Source organism: Aythya marila, assembly GCF_965140915.1.
Source record: "Aythya marila genome assembly, chromosome: 1".
Taxonomy (NCBI): Eukaryota; Metazoa; Chordata; class Aves; order Anseriformes; family Anatidae; genus Aythya; species Aythya marila.
The window spans coordinates 175,667,680-175,686,897 of NC_139042.1; the positions used below are offsets into that span (position 1 = coordinate 175,667,680).

General features: G+C 40.2%; 1 protein-coding gene across 2 annotated transcripts in view; it reads left to right on the forward strand.

The window, feature by feature from the left end:
- The first annotated feature begins 328 nt into the window (after positions 1-328).
- The window catches only part of ADAMTS20 (ADAM metallopeptidase with thrombospondin type 1 motif 20), a 96,410-nt gene continuing 77,520 nt past the window's right edge, over positions 329-19,218 (forward strand). For both annotated transcript variants that reach the window (XM_082781352.1, XM_082781353.1), the window contains exons 1-3: positions 329-492; positions 687-1,033; positions 14,157-14,319. In XM_082781352.1, coding sequence (XP_082637478.1) covers positions 402-492; positions 687-1,033; positions 14,157-14,319 — 601 coding nt within the window. In that variant the 5' untranslated portion in view covers positions 329-401. The remainder of the gene's footprint in view (positions 493-686; positions 1,034-14,156; positions 14,320-19,218) is intronic.

Sequence of the window (19,218 nt, forward strand, 5' to 3'; positions counted from 1 at the left end):
CCCCGCCGGCCGGCCGGGCCCTGTCCCCCCTCAGCCTGCCGGCGGGGCGCGGGCGGAGGAGGCGCTGCGCGGCGGGCGGCTGCGCTCCGCCATTGGGGCCGTCCTGCCCCGGGGGCGGCCCCGCTTTGAAGCTCGGCTCCGGGGATGGCCCCCGCCTGAAGGCGGCCGGGCAGCCTCGCCTGCGGCGGCTGCGGCAGGGGCGAGGGAGAGGAGGAAGGCGGAGGGAGAGAGGGAGGGAGGGAAAAAGGGAAAGGCCGGGCCGCCCTCGCCCACCGAGGAGGAGGAGGAGGAGGAGAAGAGGAGGAGGAGGAGAGGAGGGGAGCTGGGGGCGGCATGAGGGAGCCGAGCGGTGGCAGCGGCTGAGGCAGCGGCCCCCGGGCGCGCCGCGGGCGGAGCGAGCCATGCGGGCGGCGGGGTGGCTGGCGGCCGTGCTCTGCCCCCTCGCCCTGCTGGGAGCCGGGTCGCGGGGGCTCCGCTTCCACCCCGGGCAAGGTAAAGGAGCGGCAACAAAGGAGGAGGCGGCCGGGGGGTGCCGGGGGGCTGCGGAAGGGGCCGCGGAGCTGGAGGGGGGGGAGCTTCTGGAGAGCCGTGCGGCTCGGTACTGTCAGCGGCAGGGAGCGGGCGGAGGTGGCTGCCGAGCTGCCCCGGGGAGGCTGAGTGTCCGTCTGTCCGTCTGTCCGCTGCAGAGACCTTGGTGAAGCGGCTGTCCTCCTACGAGATCGTCACGCCCGTGCGGGTGAATGAGTTCGGCGAAGCTTTCCCTCGCACGCATCACTTCAGCAGGAGGAAGAGGAGCTCGGAGGACCCGCCGCAGCCCTTGGCTTTCCGCACGCACTACCAGCTGGCTGCCTACGGGCAGGTCTTCCAGCTCAACCTGAGCGCTGATGCCGCCTTCATCGCCGCTCAGTACACCACGGTGCACGTCGGGGCCCCGCGGGAGCAGGTGACCCCAGATCTGCGCCACTGCTTCTACCGCGGGCACGTCAACGCGCAGGAGGCGCACATGGCTGTCTTCAGCATCTGCGGTGGCTTGGTAAGCGCCCGGGTTGCTCCCTTCTGTCTCTGTTCACGCTCTTTTCCCTCCCCAAAAGAAGTGTAGGGGGATGCCTTCGCCACGGAGCTGAGCTGTAAGTTCTTGGGCATCGCTCCAAGTAGTCGGTCGCGAAATGTCTTGGCGTTGGCAGTGTGTGGTCATGATGAACCGCTTCTGGCGGGATGTACAAACGCTGCTTTCAAAGGATCGGTTGCTGGCCTGCCGTAGAGTTGGTTGATGTAACTCTTGACACTCACGGCATTATAACGGAGGGAAAAAACCATGCATCAGAAGCTCAGTAAGCTATTGTTTTAGCAAAATGCTGCTGTGAGTTGGCATCAGCTATGTGTCTGCAGCTAGATGGATGTGATGTGGTTATGAGTGCGAAACAATGGTGATTGAGATGATGAGAGAAGAACTAGTATTGATATTTTTCTTCCTGTGCTTTCAGTCACCCTGTAGCCATGTGTCATGTTCCAGTAGACGCACAGCAGTGCTCTTTAATCATCTTTCTGTTGAAGTGAATGGGAAGATCCCTATTGACTTCACTGGGAGTGTGACTGTAAAATGCTTCTTTACTTAATTGAATTGAGCAAAGGAATCAAAACTCCATTGAAATACGTTCTTTACTGTACTTTGATAGTATCCTGTGTATTTTTTCCTAAAGGTATAATGAAGCAGTAGTACCACACAGCTGTCTGTCAAAGCCGTTGTACTGTGTTGGTGCATTTCATAGTTTTGTATCTAGAGACAAGACTTCCATGTGCCTGGTGACAGGACAAGGGGGAATGGGCTAAAGTTGCGCCAGGGGAGGTTTAGGTTGTATATTAGGAAGAACTTCTGTATAGAAAGGGTTGTTAGGCATTGGAACAGGCTGCCCAGGGAAGTGGTGGAGTCACCATCCCTGGAGGTCTTTAAAAGAGGCTTAGATGTAGAGTTTAGTGATATGGTTCAGTGGAGGACTGGTTAGTGCTAGGTCAGAGGTTGAACTCGGTGATCTTGGAGGTCTCTTCCAACCTAGGTGATTCTGTGAAGACATGATATCTGGTGCTTTACTGTATTACTGTTTATTGAAATGCTGAGGACAGATGAGTGACAGCTACAATTGTTGCCAGACCAGCCATTCCTTTGCAGTGCTTTAAAATAGTTGCACACCTTAACTATACAATGTTGTAAACTTTCCTGTGAATGACACTTGAGGTTGTGACAAGGTTTCTATTGCAGCCAATGAGGAATGTAAAGGTGCAAGACTTATTTCTGAGAAGTGAAAAAATCTAGTAGTATCATAATCTAGTTTCTTTTTGGTAGCATATAGAAGATAGAATGGAGTTGGCTGGATGGGTGTGGGCGAGAGAGATGCATATTAAAAGAAGGCAATGCATGTGGTGGAAAAGAGGATCAGAAATAAATGGTACTTCCAAGAGACACCTCTACTGTCTAGTGCTTATTCTTGGATATGTGGATAAAGGCCATCTTGTCTTTGAGTTTGAAGCCTTTAGACTTGGGCTATTCTGTGGAAATTACTGAAGAAGCAAGCATTCTAAACCAGTAATTCTGAATTAATCACAGTTTTGCCTAAGTACCTTTCTTTACAAACAGGTCTCATTGTTTCACCTGCTTTATACAAAACCCAACTAGAACCTATACCAAAGCCCTCAGTATGTTGTACGCCTAGCTCAAAGGGAAGTAGAAAAGAGAAGGAATCACAAATAACTGCAAATAGCTTTTCATGTTGTTGTTCATTCATATACCATGGGACTGGGGATAGCATCATACTCTGTAATAAACATGAGAAGCTTAAAATCTTCTCCTTTCATGACTTTTATTGCCTGTTTTAATCCTCTCCCTGCAAATAATCTCTTCTTATTGCTTTAAGGAGCCGCATGTGCTGAAAATCATTTCTCTGAGAAACACGTACCTACCACACTTCAAAGCTGTCCCAGCTGCCTATTACTTAGCAGTTCTCAAATCTTCAGCACAAGACCTTCTTAGCTGTGGTAGTTCAAACGTCCCACTTCTCTTGTCACTTTCTCCACTTCACTTATACTGTGGTCTGTACCATGCATTCTTCCACTCAGAAATCCTTGAATGCTAGTTAACTGAGCCTTTTCCTCTTCTAGATGAGCCTTGTAAGCTTTCACTGCAGCTTCCAGCTGGCCCTCATGTCCTTCATTATTGTCTGTCTGTCATTAGGAGTTCCTTGTCCGAACCACCACCAAAGTCCTTGTTGTCCCAGAGCTCCCAGGACTTTCTCTCACTGCTTGTTTCACCTTTTGCCCAGGCAGACAACTCCTTGGGGAGCACAGCCTGTGACAACCCAGCATTGTGCTGCCTTCCCTTTGCTAATGAACCTGGTAAGGTTTTGAGAAGATGAAGCAGAACTTCACATGGTGGCTGGTGCACTTCTTGTGGTACATGACTGTAGCTCCCAAATAGGGATTGTATGAGGACGAGGAGGTGTTGCTGACACGTGCACAGAGTATGCTCCTAACCTGACTCAGAGCTTTCAGTCTACTGTTCTTCTTCATCCAAAGTCAGGCACTGGAACGGGTTGCCCAGAGAGGTGGTGGAGTCCTTGTCCTCGGGGGTGTTCAAAGAAAGGCTGGACGTGGTGCTAAAGGGACATGGTTCAGTGGGTGACATTGGCGGTAGGGGGATGGTTTGCACCGGATGATCTGGGAGGTCTTTTCCAACCCTAACAATTTTTTGATTCTGTGACTACCAGGGGAGGGAACTTCTTTGAAAAGGAAGACTGGACATAAAAGGAGGGGGGCAGAGGATTTTTTATTTCTTTTTTTCTGTGAAATCTTGTCCCCCCTGAACACATTCTGCACTCCTGGGCACAGCTGTCCTCATGTTTAAGGACCGTTGTCATGGCTAGAAAATCTAGTGAAAAGATATCTCTCTCTTTTTTTTTTTTTTTTTTTTTTTTTTTTCTCTCAGGATTTTTGAAATGTGTTTGTTTTGTGCATTCAACAAACATACCTTCAAAAATTACCTGGTCAGTTATTTATCTTTTATTGAACTGCACCCTGTTTTGTGAACAAATGCAAAGATTTATGTGGTTTAAGGACTACAGTTGAGGTAAGATGAGGTATTTATTGTGAGTTGGTAGAAACTGGACTATAGTGACTCAGCAACCCTGTATTATATTTATCTGAAGTAAAATCCAGTCTCTTCTTAAGATCCATTTTCTCCCTTGCTAAGCTTCAGCTTGGTGTATAGAAATTAAAATAGGAGGGGTTGCTTAGAATTACGAGGTATAATTGTATCTTCCAAACTTGCATCTGTGAGGCAGTTGCTGTAGACCAATGCTGTAAAAGCTAGGGATGAAAAAAGGATTGTGGACTTGGGGAAAATATACAGGAAAATTAACAATGGAATCTTAAAAATTTGCTCTGAAGATCTGCCTGAGAGTGATCTGAAGTTAAACTAGGTACTTGCACTCGCTCATTGTATGCTGTAGGCACCTGTCCCCAACCTCTGCACTGCCTGCATTGGCAGCTGCACTGCTGGTTCCCAAGTTCCTTCTCCTCTTGTTTGCATTCTCAGGTTGTGTTCTCCCCCTCAAGCTCTGCTTTCCCTTTTCACCCTCAGTTAAGCCTTTTTCTGAGTGTGCCAAGAGCATGTACGGCCCAGAGTACCGGTGGAGTTTTGCTTAATGGCTCCTGACACCCTGTATGCAGTTTTGTTGTGTTACATTTCAGAGTGTGCCCTGGGTTCAGGGATGCAAATGGCAAAGGGAGGTTAAAAGGTCAGCGGGGAGCCTGTAGTAATTGGTAGGAGGGAGTCTGTAATTAGGGAAGTTCGGGAGGCTGTCAAAGGCAGAAGGTCATTTGGAGTGATGGCCTGAGTGCCTAGCTGAACATCTGATCACATACAGGCATATTTCTTATATCTTGAGAGTAATTTTTGAAATTTCAAACTCTATTTCACTTTATTTTCCTAAGTTCTATATCTTTTTTTGCTTTTACTGCATTGGTCAGCTTTAACTTCCTACAGACATGGGAAACAAGATCTGCTGAGGATGTCACTGGATTCATGTGGACTAAAGTGACCTCTCAAACATTATCCAGACAGCAAAATCAGAGGTAAAAACGCTTAATTTAACTTTCAATAACATAGGCTACAAATTGATTGACAAATATCAATGAGTAAAGTATCTAGATGTGAGGCAGATATAATGAGTTTTAACTGGAACAAGCCTTGGGTTAACAACACGCTCAGGAGATAAAAAAAAAAAAAAAGAAAAAAAAAAAGAAAAAAAAAAGAAAAAAAAAGAAAAAAAGAGCTTTTTGAAGTTATTTTGCTTTTTATCCTGAATGCTATAGAAGAAATTGTTTAGTCCCTTGAGAAGCCTGGTATTCTTCCTTGGAGGTCAGGGATGTGTTGCCAGACTCTGGGGACAGCTAAAATTTGTTTTTGTGAACTGGGAGAATGCCTAAATGCCAAAGGTATTTGATGTGATTCTACTGTGAGAAGGGAAGTTAAGTAAAGAAGAAACCAACATTTCTTTGGGTGTCTCTGGGGTCTAGGGACCCCCCAGTCTCTGGGGTATAGAGAAACATCACATGCTAAGTGACTGGCAAAAATTAGGAGTACATGTGCATTTTCTTCTTGCGTGGATTTGCAGATCAGCTTCCTGCAGTCCAGGAAGGCAGGGCTGCTTTGTTCTAATGTAGCTTCTGCAGAGTAGTGACGTCTGCATGACAAACTTCTTCCTCCCTCAGGAGTTCAAGGAAGCCCCTTTATTGCACATCAAGCTCATATTCTTGCCATTCTCCATGTAGAAGTGAACTGAAGTGGATCTTTAAAATATGCTCAGTACAAAAGGCTGTGCTTATTTTTTATTATTGGGGATTATCGGATCACCTTTTTGGGAGTTCTTGAAAACAATTCTGTCTGCTGCATATAACTACAATGGTCCTTTTTTTTAGGGAAAGTAGGCAGTTCTGGAATTTATTTTAATGAAATTCTATTTTTTTGGTTTAAAAAATCAATTGTGCAGGAGCTATAAACTATTACTAGTATAGTCAGCATATAGCTTCTTTTGCAGTTGTAATGTAGGTAATGTACTCCTCCTTCCCATTATCGTTCTGGCCTCCATTGTTTTGTGCTGTGTGGTACTGGTAGCTTCAGTGAGTTAAACTACAGTGATTTATTACCAAAGAGAACATTTAACACTTGTAACTGAAAGATATGCTTACCTTAATGCAACTTAGCAGCTGCCACTTCAAAAAAGTTGCCTTCTAAATCTGAAAGGCAAATTAGTTTCCAGCATTCAGGTCACGTTTATAAATCTTCGCCACATACTAGTGTCTGTAGATTTTATCTTAATGTAGAGATTGCATCATAAACAAGGAATAAGTCATGTTAAAATGTCAAGAGAATCACTTCTTGTTTGGACAAACCAAGTCTTATTAGTGCTGACAGACTGACCCGACGACTTCTACTTAATAGTTCTGGTTTCACTTGTCATATAGGTGTACAAGGTGAGTCCTCTAGCCCTGAAGCCCTGCAATGTAACAACAAAAAAAAATCAGTGCTACCACTATAGCCCCTTGAGCTTACTTTATCCCTCACAAGCATGAAATGAGTTCAGGTATAAGGACCTTCTGTAAAAGATATTTTTTTTGATTGTTCAAGTAACATTTTTTAGCTAAACAGAATGAAAACATATTAGGAAGTAGGTTGAACTCCACCTTCTCTACAGTGGAAGGATCTGTGTAGCAATAGAGTACAAAAATCTCTTCATTTTAACCTTTCTTTATTTTTTTATTCTCTTCTTTTCTCTCTGATTATTTCTTCTTTTGCTTTGGCTTTTGCATTGTCTTTTGCTGTGGACTTCATTTCATTGCAATTTTTGTCTTTCTTACTTTGGTTTGTTTTCTACACAGGGACCAGCACAGACCAGCAAATACAGGCAGAATTAATGAAACTTTAAACTAAGAAAACATATGGGGGTGGGAATTGTACAGCTGAAGGTCTGTCACAGAAAATGTTTATCAGAAACAGTAGGCTCTGAGTATGTGTGTGTCTACTCTTTTGACCAGCCGTTCTACAAGAACTTTCCTTCCTCTAGGTGTGTCCCAGGTGGCTTAGCATCCTTGACATAAGATGTTCAGCAATCTCTGTTCTGCCTTTTGCCCACATCCTGTGTCTGGAAGCCTTCTTTCCTGACAGCTTCTTGAGCACATTCTATTTGTCAGATAAATTTTTCTGATGGCTGTGGCCTCGTCGCACTGCTACTTTTTACAGATCACAATTTTTAATTGGTTTGTGTTTGTGACACAGGTGGACTTGCTGGAAGGCTTTGTGCAGTCACAGAAGATTGGATTTGCTTAATTAAACTTCTGGGAAGCATACAGAGGGTGTTGTGCATGAACATAAGCAGTTGGTTGAGTTAGGGGAGGAGGAAGGACACATCATGTGGCCCTCTGTCACCAGAAGAACTAAACCACTGCAACTAATGCTTCCACCCCCTGGGGCAGTCAACAGTTACCTGTCATGGATCCCAGGATTGTGCGTGCTTGGGGGATGTTGATGGGCTTTCCATGTGAGATATCAGATCTGCAGTAGCTTCAGTTCTACTTTAATGATCTACTTTCATGTAGAAAATGGCAAGGTTATGGTAGCAAAGTTAGACCATGAAAAGAGACCATACCTTCTGGGTGTACATACATTGACAAAGGTTCTCCAGGTAACTACTGCATAATCGACTAAAACAAGGTGAAAATCTAGCCTTAGCCATGTGTGCTTGAGTGATAACTGCCTGGTGATGTATGTGAGGTTGAGGTTGAAAGGTCCATTTGGAGCTATTCACCTCCCCAGGAGGGTGAAAGGTAGTTCTGCGTGTTCTTAAAACATCGAAGCTAGGACCGTCTTCCTAAACAGGGATAAATCTCAAATGCAATATTGCTTCTCATTCACTGAGACAGGCAAGGTTACATGGTAGAGTTTCCTTCCAGACTCTCGTGTGGAGGATCCCTTAGGTCTGTGTTCTAGGGGAATACTTAGCTTGATGATAGCTTATGATAGCTTATTCACGTGTGTTTAAAATAACTAAATCTGTGTATATGTGCACTTCACTTTCCAGTTTCACTGGATGTTACAGAGTAACTACTTTTCTATAATGAAATCTGTAATGTTTCAGTGGCAAAAGCTGTTACATTCTTAAAAAATCAATTTGTCTGACTAGTTCACTGTAAATTTTATATAAAGGTAACAATAAATAAACTGGCCCTCTCATTTCCTTCCACTCCAATGAATCTTGTTAGTTGCTGCGATCCCTGCAGGCTTTTCTTCCTGCTTTTTCCAGCTGTCCTTGAGATTGTTACTATAACACTCTATAGTAACTCTAACACTCTAAGTTCTCCGCTATTTAGTTAGTCTGTTACTCCAGACTGTATTTAGAAACTTCAGAAATGCCATTTTACTTGGCTTCAGCCAGGCTTGTTGTTGTCTGGAATAGTCTTACCAAGAGATGCTCAGGGTACCTACCACTGGGTTTTCCACTTCCCACATGTACAGGCTTTCCCCTAGGCTGTTATGCAGAACAGAAATTTGGTCTTATTTGTGTGTTCCTGAGTGGAAGTAACCTGTTGGGGGGCTGCTAGGGCACTGGGTCCAAGACTACAGTTTTCAGTATGGTTAGATCAGGCATGATCTAAACACACTAGTAGGTAAGAGCCCTTCAGGATTTTACGTGGATCTTAATTATGTAATTCCAAATTGGAATTTGTATTCAGCCAGTGACAAGGGACCTGTCTTCCCAGATGAGGATACTTCTGAGCAAGGATGGATGGCTTTACTAATTCTGTTTACACGTGTGATTTAGTACACCAAAGGTATGATTTCTATCTACTAATGAAATCCTAGTGTCACAGAAAACATTAGTGTCACAGAAATTTATGAGGAAATATAAAGTCAGATCATACAATTCAAATGATGATTAAATATTCTTCCCCATTCTTTTTTTAGCACTTTATTCTATCAGTCTTTAAGAGCTTGAAATGTAATGGTGCTTCTAATCACTCCTAAAAAGGTGTTCCACCAGATAACATTTTTTCACTGCTAGGCAGATTTTTTAATGTTGTTTAGATGGTATATTTTTTACTATTTTATTACTATTTCCTTTATTATCTGTAGTTTTCATAAATGAGCTGGCAACCACTACATCTTATTGTGCTTCTACTTTATTTTCTGGTAGAAATCTCTCTTCCAGATGTTGGCACTGTACCATGATCAGATAACCTCTAATGCTTTTTTTCCTTCAGTGAACTAATTAGGCTATTCTTCTCAAGTCTTTCATTAGAAAACGTAACAGTGGAACAGGCAGAGAAGGGTGAAGGGCTTCTCACATTATTCAGAAGAGTTTTGAATTAACACAACACTGAACGAGAGAGAGAGAATAATACATAAGAAAGGTATTTTTTAGCTTACTTTGACTGAGAAAGTACCTGTGCTGTAAACTACTTGCAGATTTTGAGCTGGAGTTGAGAAGCTCTGCTATGAGGGCATGGAAAATACTTAAGTGTAGGAGCAGAGCTCACCTGGGAGGGAGTCTGCCAGTTTGGAGTCATGTTTTCCAGAACTTCAGTCATTTGGTTAGCATTTTTCTGAAATCTTTCCAATTTTGCTGTTGGACATATTAAGATTAATTCCATGTTTCTGAAACCTGCTGTATATCCCTTATGTCTTCCATGTGTTCTTCCAAGTTGCCATTATGCACAAGGATGTAATTTGTATATGGGTATGGTCTGTACTTCAACCATAAATTCTGCAATACTTATTTCTACTACTCTTGGAATAGAGCAAACGCATTGATTAAGACTATGGACTTTTAAGCCACTTTAAACCATGGAGACGTACCATAGAGAGTGAGTAGCTGCATCGATCCATTGAACCTTGATTCAATATAATGTGTCTAGCTCATCCAGAAGATTTTAAATCCAAGAAATAAATTCTCTTTCTCATGTGGGCTTTCTCATAAATTTCCTCAAATCTGTGCATACGCACACAGCTCTGGGTAGTGCTCACTCTTTCCTACTTTCTTTGGACCACTTATTTATGATGTGCAAGAGACTGTTTTCAATTTTGTATTCCACTTCCACTGAAGAGATCTTTTAAATGTACTTTTCCCTCTTTATCTGAGAACAGAAATAGAATGTTTAGGGCAGATTTCTTGTTACATGATTTGAGAGGCATCTGTGGCTGATAAGTAAATCCAGTTCATTTCTGATTTCATTTCCTGCAAATGCTTGGGCTCCTGTTTCAACAACCTGCCTCTGTACATCTAAGTGACTTTGTTTGGTTTATTTGTTTTTACCAAAGTATTTTTCATTTGGATCCCACAGCCCTCTTCCTTGTGAGTCTAACTCACAGTAACGGTTCCATTTGTATCTGCAGGATCTGTCACCAGAAGAAGCATTGCTTTTGTGAATGAAGGACTGCACACCAGGCAGAACAGCGTAGTTTGTAGACCTCTGTGCTCGGCAAACAAGGAGAAAACCATGTGTAGCTAATCAAAATCCAGCTTTAGTTTAAGAATTGATATTGGTGGTTTTAAGCTTAGCTTCTCTTAACTTTTTCTTTTGACAGAGTTGCGTTCTGAGATGCTGGTTTCCACTCATTAATCTGACTGCAATCACATATGGGTATTGCTGTCTCCCAAAGCTTGGATTTTTGTTAGTTCAGTATTCCACTCCAAATTTATTTCACTGGTGTTTGTTAAATAAGTTGTGATGTTTGCTTGGGTTTTAAATTACAGATATATTACTCTGTTCTTAATTCAGATCACTTTTTTTGTCTCTTACCCTTTGTGTTTTCACTTGCAATACTAAGAGTTCACTTGAACTTGCACAGGGGATGTGCAACAAAACAGTTATCATGGGCTGCTGCTGGGAGGTGTTCCTAACCAGTCAATGGCAGTAGTTACTGCTTGTGTATCCATATCCTGTTGAGGAGAGAAAAAACTAAGAACAATTCTGAAGGCATGAAATGTAATGGAGGATTCCTCCCTTCCAGCTGTCTGTCCAAACTTCTTGGGTTGTAAGCTTATGATGTATTCTTTTTTTCTTTGCTGTTTTTAACAAAAGAGAATTTGTTCCTTTGCTTTCTAGGCATTTTCTCTATTTAATGTAACCTAGAGGTAAGCACAGTTACTGCTACTTCTGAGTAGCTTGTAAGAGGGAAAATTACCTGCCTATTTTCCCTAGATGTCTTCAATGTGTTGACTGTTAGGACAGGATTCTGGATTTCAGTTAAGAAGATACTTGTATGAGTTCTGACTGAAATATTTAAACTATAAGGTGATGAAAGTTATGCCCAGATGTTGCCAGGCATTTGATATTGTGTATTTATAGTTAGGCCCCATGGGATAGGCAGGCATCAGAGAGCCTTCTGAGGTGCCTGAGAGTCTGGTTTTGCAGTTAGCTTTTGCTGATACAAAGCTTTTTATTTATTTATGTATTTATTTTCAGGAGAAATCATTCTCTGTTCCCAGGTAACCCTTGCTATTTTGCTTGAAAAATAATTTTCCTTGATAGGAGGCATAGATTTTACCCAGAAAGGCGTCGGTGCACTTTGCATTGCTGGTGATGAAGTGCAGTGTGGGAGTGCCCGAAGAGAAGAGGGGAAATCAGCAATGTTAGACTGACTTGGGTTTGCCATGATGCCTCGTGCTGACTCTCTCTATGAACTGGGTAGGTCAATGCATTCAAAAATGTAATTCTGAATTCCTAGGTAGTGTGCCACTTGTAGCATTTGACTGAGTACAGGGTCAGGAAGCTGAGTGGAGTTTTCAAAGTTATTGATCTCACTCAAAAACATCTTAGTAATTTTTTATTATTATTTTTTTGAGTATGAAATAGTAGAGATATAAACCCTTGTTCTTGAATTTCTCTCTCTCTTTTTTTTTTTTTTTTTTTTTTTTGATGAGCCTGAAAATGCAGCACAAACTCTTTCCTTGTTAGTTCTGTGCTATTATTCTCATACTTGGTATGTTTGTCATAGCTGAAACCATTTCTTTGTAAGATCTGAAAGCCTGTTAATTGGAAAAGCCATGGAAGAAGCCAATAAAGAACCTGCTCTAGCTGTTAGGAGTAGGAAGAAAATAAAATGTACATGGGGGAATAAAGTAGCAGCAGTAAAGGTTTTGCTCTTATTAAATCTTAAAAATAATCATAATAATAAAAAAGACTCTGTTACCTAAAAATAGGGCTTAGGATATGCCAGGAGAAAAGAATTAATTAGCATGTTTGTTCACAAATCTTATGCACCTGAACTTATGCTGCTTGGGTGGTTTGGACTTGGACAATTCAAATAAAAGCATCAATGTGAGTCTTAGCATCCCTTCTTACTGCTTTGTCCTTTATGGATAGGATATGTCCCTGTCATTTTGCCCAGAAAGTTTCACCTACTTTGGTCTAACTGACAAGCTGTAGCATAGCTGTTTTCAAGAGACCCTAGGTTTTGGAGACCCTTCTCATGACGGTAGATAGCATTCCCTGTGCACTCAGTCTGCAGTCCTCTGTTAACAACATGTCCTGAAAACACATGTGTGAAGAGACTGTTCTGAACACATTCAGGATCCAGCATGAAAACAATTTAAATGTTTGAAACTGAGGGAGGGGGGAAAGGGTTTCTACTGAAATGAGATTTTTACAAGTCTTGAGGGGGAATATTTAGTGAGGTTGGGACTCTTTTCCATGCTACGACAAAGATGATGCAGAGGCTCCAACCATGGTGTGTTTACAATTTTGGATGATACTTAACAGGTAGGATTACAGATAGTCTGACATGTACCTGAAATGTAACAGTCTTTTAAAAACAGAAAACTGGCCACTGCTAGATGGGCCCTGAATTCAAGGGGATAATATAATTCAGGTGTAATGCCCTGGTTACAAAAGTAGCCTGCAGCAGATTTTAAAAGACTTCTGTAGGCTGCTGGAAAACAAAACAAAACAGTTCTCACATCTATTCTTACATACCTTGCACTGCCACTCACTCTTCATTTGCAAGGTTGACTTGAATACCTAATCTCTTAATCCATAAAATGTAAATGTTTGCTGTTCTCTTAATGGATAAAATGCCTCACTAGTACGACAAAACAGTCAGCAGGATGAAGTGCACCCACTCTTTCTGAGAAAAAAAAAACTGAAATTCTCACGTTTTTTCCTCCTTCTAGTAACTGCACTAGCCTCAATTGTGTTTTATAAAACTATGTCCTCATTTGTTGCTGTGTAGTTTCTAAGCAAGGCTTACTCCTGTCCTTGCCTCTGCTAGTTACACATCTTTTGTTTCACATCTTTTCATAATCTTCTGAAATATGGCACTAAAGCCATAGGAAACCATGATTTTTTGTTAGAAGTGCAGAGAGAAGGACGAGATTCCATGTTAGGGTTTTGTAATTTAATGGATTATGGGGTGGTGGGAAAAGGAGCTTAATTTCTGTTCTTTTCCTTTGTATGTATGCCAGTGCTTTGGTTGGTAATCAAGTTTCTTTGGTTCCCAGTACATAGTTAACCATGTGTGTCCCCTAGGAGGAAAAAAAAAAAAAGCGAGAGAAGAAACATATTTATGAAACTGTCAACTCTGAATTCCTGAAACTAGTTTCAGTCTTTTAAAAATACTGAAAAGAATAGCCGGTTAACACTGTTGCTAATATGTGGACAAAATGCAAGTTTAGAATAAAAATGTCAATGATATAAAGGACAGGAAGGCCTCATCTAGAACTCAGACAACACAAATCCTGAATTTCTTGATGGCTTCCACTCCCTTCTGCACAGTTTCCCAGGTGATCTTGCTTGGGTATGCCTAGATTGTTTTGACTTCTCTGATCTTTGTTGCATTAACTCTGTATAAAGTTTACATATGTTTATGTAATATGTAATACCTAAGGTAGTCTTTGTTATGGTTTACACTGGTGGGACCAGATTCTGAAAGAGAAACTTTGCCTTACTTCCAGCTTCCACCTCTACAGCTTTTCTGAAGTTTCCTCTGTCTCGTGCAAATTTATTTCTATTATTCTAAAAATACTATTTTAAATTGTTTACTTCCAATAGAATTGCTTTTATATTGGTATTTTAGTGCAAATTAAATCAATTACTTCTCTTACTTTCAGATGGGCACCTTTAAAACACATGATGGTGAATATTTTTTAGAACCTCTCATGAAAACGGATGGAGGTGAACATGAAGATGAGCATAACAAACCACATCTTATATACAGGCATGAAGAATTTAATAAAAAGTATCAGAAATCCCATAAACCATGTGAAGTTTCAGGTATAGTCCTACTTTAAATTTCAGTTTGACTTTTTCAAGTGTTTGTGTTCTGATATCAAAAAAAAAAAAAAAAAAAAAGATTGTTCCACTAGAACCTATGCTTTTCTTTCACGTAGGCATGGCAACAATTGCTTTTTTTCTTGCCAGTGGCTAATTTAGATGTGGGAGAAAATGGGTATGTTGAAGTGTATCCTGATGTTTTAAGGACTTCTCTGTGGATTTATTTTTACACCTGTGTGTCATATGTAAACATTTAAGGAGCAGATCCACAGGAGTTAATGTTGTTTATATTCACAAAAGATCATGAATTTATTACAAATCTAATGGATAATACAGAACATCTGTCCTCCTTAAAAATTGAAGTAAATATAATTTTACCCATTGATACAGGTGTTTTCCTGCATGGATATTTTAATAATGTAGTCATACTACAAATCAATGTTTAGCGTTATTTAAATTAAGTAGAAGCAAGGGGGTATAACATACAAGCATACTGTTAGGATGTGTCACAAGTGAATGTGTCACATTCTAAATACTGAAATGTCATCTGCTTTGGGGTGTTACGATGTAGAAGCCTTTGAAGACCCTGTCTGAGAAATGTACTTCTGAAGCTTTGCTAGAAGTGCCATTTTAAAAACATTTGTACTGTATCTGAAGGATTTCTCATTTTTTAAGTCTATTGAGAGAATGCCTTTCTTCTTTTAATAGATGCATATGGGCTTCATTTAGTGGGCATCAAAGAAAACACAACTGGGTGGAGACCCAAAATAGGAGAAAGCAGCTTCAATTTGGTTCAGCTTGGCATTTAGAAACATCCTGTCTAATTAAAATTCTCCACTTTACATGAGACTGAAATCTGCATTTCTTGCACTTTGAATCTACTTGCATTTCAGGAATGTTTATGCAATGCCGAGTACATCTGGAGAAAAAAAATCACAGTCTCAACTATTACTTTCTTTTAAGGAATATCTGACCAGCTGTTTTCAAACATCAGTTGCAAAAATAGTGGAGTAGCTTGTGTGGCTAGTGATGGAATTTTGGAAAATTCTTAGATTGCATTTTGTACTCAGAAAAATATGTTGAATTCTGCTTTTCTTTAGATGGTGTTTTTTTTTCTGGCCTTAATTATGATAATCTTCCATTGAACAAATTCTACTGAACTGTATTTATTTTCCTGAGTCTGTTTTTCTGGAAGCTGTTGCTATCTATTTATTTGTGGTTGCCATTGCAGAAAATGGTGTTAGTACTTTGAAAGCCAGGCAACTATCAATAGAAAAATCCAGGAAACTATTGATTAAAAAATATATTTTCAAATGATGAATGGTATGTACCGAACCAAAGAAGAGATCTTTCAGGTTGTGTTCTTTTTCCTGTGCTGCGTATGATAGAATATGCTTAATATAAGCAATTTAGTGTAAGAAAAGGCTTTCCCAGCATTAGGAATGCGGTCATTTTCCCCTTTTCATGTATTGTATCAGCTACAAAATACTCTGAGCCAGGGATTACTGTAACTTATTTTGAGGGGTGGTGGACATTGCACAAATATTTATGGAGAAAAAACTTGTGTGGTTATATTTCTATTTTCCTAAGAGATTTGTCTCCTTTAATGCTAGTCTTGCCTGGTTATTCATTTTTTTTTTTTTGTTGTTGTTCAAGGAGAAATAGAGTATATATAGCAATACTTGTGATTATGAGAGTTTGTTGTTCTTTAGTTAATGGATTTTGATGAGGGGATATGGAGAGGCTTTCTATTGGGAAGTAAGTTAAGCAGTGGATGTTTGATCAGGTTGTGATTTATAACAATAATGACAATAGTGACCCGTCTCATCCAACTCTAGACATTGTACATCTGCATTAGTCATCCTTAGCCCCTTTAAGATGAATATCTTTAAAGAAGAGAAAGAGTCACTTTTATTTACTATCATTCATATGCTTATTTTGGACATCTTCTTTTGGGTAAGATGATTTGTTACCAAGAAATGTGAATTTCGTTCCACTGATGGTAAGGAGAAGCTGGATGATAAGACATAGATGTTTAATATACTCACATGAATTCCATTATCTGTGTCTAAAGAAAATTAGTATTGGATATATCTAAATTTTCTTTGAATCCCTCATCCATTTTCTTTTGTTTTAAACTGTTTCTTACTTGTTCATCAATACTGTATCAAAATGTTAAATCTTGACTTGCCATATTCTGTTTTACCTTTACAGTATTTCCTAATCTGTGCATATATTATTTGTTTTCTTAAAATAAATTACAAGAAACACTGAAAGAAGGACTGAAAGGAAATAAGATTGCTTATGCTACTGTAGCAAGTCAAGATCAACTCCTCCTCCATTTCTAATATTCATTTGTCAGATCTCTATGGAAACTACAGACTTTCCTAGACCTTCTATCCCTGCACATAACTGCTTGTGAAATAAGGTTTTCCTTATAACCTTACCTACAGTTACCTTGTAACAATTGAAGCCCAAGAGGTATTCAACTGTTTTTCGGAGTTGATGGTGTATTCTTTTCCTTGCAGATCTGAAGAAGGTCTGCTGGTAACATACTTCTCTTTGGAGTAAAAATACCCCTTTTTCTAAACCATTCTGTATGGATCAGGTGTTCAGGTTTCTTCATACACTTGGATTTTTTCGAGGTTTTGTTTTGTTTTTGGAAAAAAAAAAAAGGCAAAATTAATTTAATAAATTCTTAAGCTGTTTACATTAGTTTAATTTTTTTAAAAAATAAGAAAATTCCCCAAACACAAGGTTTTAGCAGAAGCATAGCCTAGGCTGAACAGTGTGGAAGGAATACCTTAGATGCATATGGATAACGCAGCAGTTAATACATTCCAATTTAACTTATGTTGTTGCTGTTGTCCATGTCTGTCCTGTCTCTTGCCTCCTCCCCTCCCCCCCAAAAAAATAAATCTATTGTTTCAACTTGTCATTGACTATAATCTTCGAGATCCTTTGCTTAATAAAAAAAAAATATGCTTTTTAACTTGTCACTTTTCATCCCATGCATCTCTGGCCAAACGTAGAACTTTGCATTTGTTTCCCATGAATTGCAGCTTTCCTTTTTCTAAACCATTGCCTTCATTTTTCTAGATCACTCTGAGATCTGATGCTGTTCTCCAACATGTGTAGTACTCTTCCCAACCTCTGACATCTGCACATCTATTTTTTTCTTTGTGAATAAAATATTTTGAATAGCAGATAGATTTCAAAGGTGACATGTCTCATTCAATACATCTTTTTAGTTTGGAATCAGACCATGGTAATTACTTCTAAAGATGTCTAGCTAATCTTTTTCACACTTGTTTCTAGTTTCTTTTTAACTTGCTGATGAAAAGTTAATTGGAAACTGCGCTATAAGCCCTACGCAAGTCAGGATAAGACATCTGTTGCATTTCCTTTATTCATAAATTCTGTTTCCTCAGTACAGGGAAACTAGAAGAATTTATCATAACGTTTTTGATAAATACAATAGCTACTGCTAATCCTTTTGGTTATTTATAAACACAATTATTTTTATTTGTTCGAGTACTGAAGTTGTCTTGGCTGGTCCACAAATTTGTCTTAAACTCTCATTGGAAATATGGGTGATATTTTGCACTTTCTCCAGTACTCTAGAGTCTCAGACACCTTTTGTACTTTACTAAAAATCATGTGGATGTGAGACTACTTCAGATAGTTCTTTTTAATTGCATCAGGCTCAGTCAGTCTGAAAATACCTGATATGTGTAGATACTCATTGACATGTTCCTTTTCTATGCCAGCCCCCACATTTCTTTCAAATTCCCTCTCTATTGTTAGTGCCAATAGTTTTTGCAATTACTGCAATTGTATTTCGTGACTGACTCTCAGGTGACTACTCAGCAAACTTAAAGGTGCTCACTGTTGTCCCTTTAGCGTCATTTTGGACAAGAGGGAATGGCCTGAAGTTGTGCCAGGGGAGATTCAGGTTGGAAATGAGGAGACATTTCTTCTCAGAAAGAGCAGTCAGGCATCGGAATGGTTTGCCCAGGGAGGTGGTGGTGTCACTGTCCCTGGGGGTGTTCAAGGAAAGGTTGGATATGGTGCTCACGGACATGGTTTAGTGGGTGGCACTGGTGATAGGGCGATGGTTGGACCAGATGATCTTGGAGGTCTTTTCCAGCCTTACTGATTCTATAATTTTCTGGCTGTATTGTGCCTGACTTCAATGGGGACAGACAGTTTACCTGTCAAAAGTAGCTTAAAATTTACTGATGAGGGCTCTTCCACTGAAATATGGAATGCATAGATTTAAATCCTCTCCAACTGAGAATGACACTGAGTCAGGATCTTTGTAGTCAGTACTGTAGTCCTTAGTCATTGGAAGGATGTAGTTATTTACTGGGACTATATTCTATATATTCTATACCCTATGGCTATATTGTGAGCCATATTCTTTAGTAGCTGCTCATTAAAAGGACATCTAGCCTCCAGAAAAACAGTGAGGACTGCTGCTGAGTGGCTTGAAGTATCTCATTAGGTGCTCAAGTTCCTGAGAGCAGTGAGAATTCAGATGTGCTTCTCAGCTAAGTATTTTCATGGGCTGCTGCTGAGGTGACTGTGATCAATGCATGGGTTTTACCAGGCATCAGAAGTCCCTGATGGCTGGAGTGCATGCTATAATTGGGAAGTGTTGCAATACTAAAATGCCTCCAAACTATATCTTTTAAACCCTGATTCAATATGATGAATATTAATAAAGCTGTCAATGAAATCACTCTATACAAATTTAATGATACATAAATGAAAAAGTCAACAGGGACTTGAATTCAGGACTCAGGTCTAGTCATTGTTATGGCTTGCTATGGTTGGTTTTATTGGTGTTAAAGGTTTGTGTGTAAAAATTGATATTTTAATTTGTTTCCTTTCTTG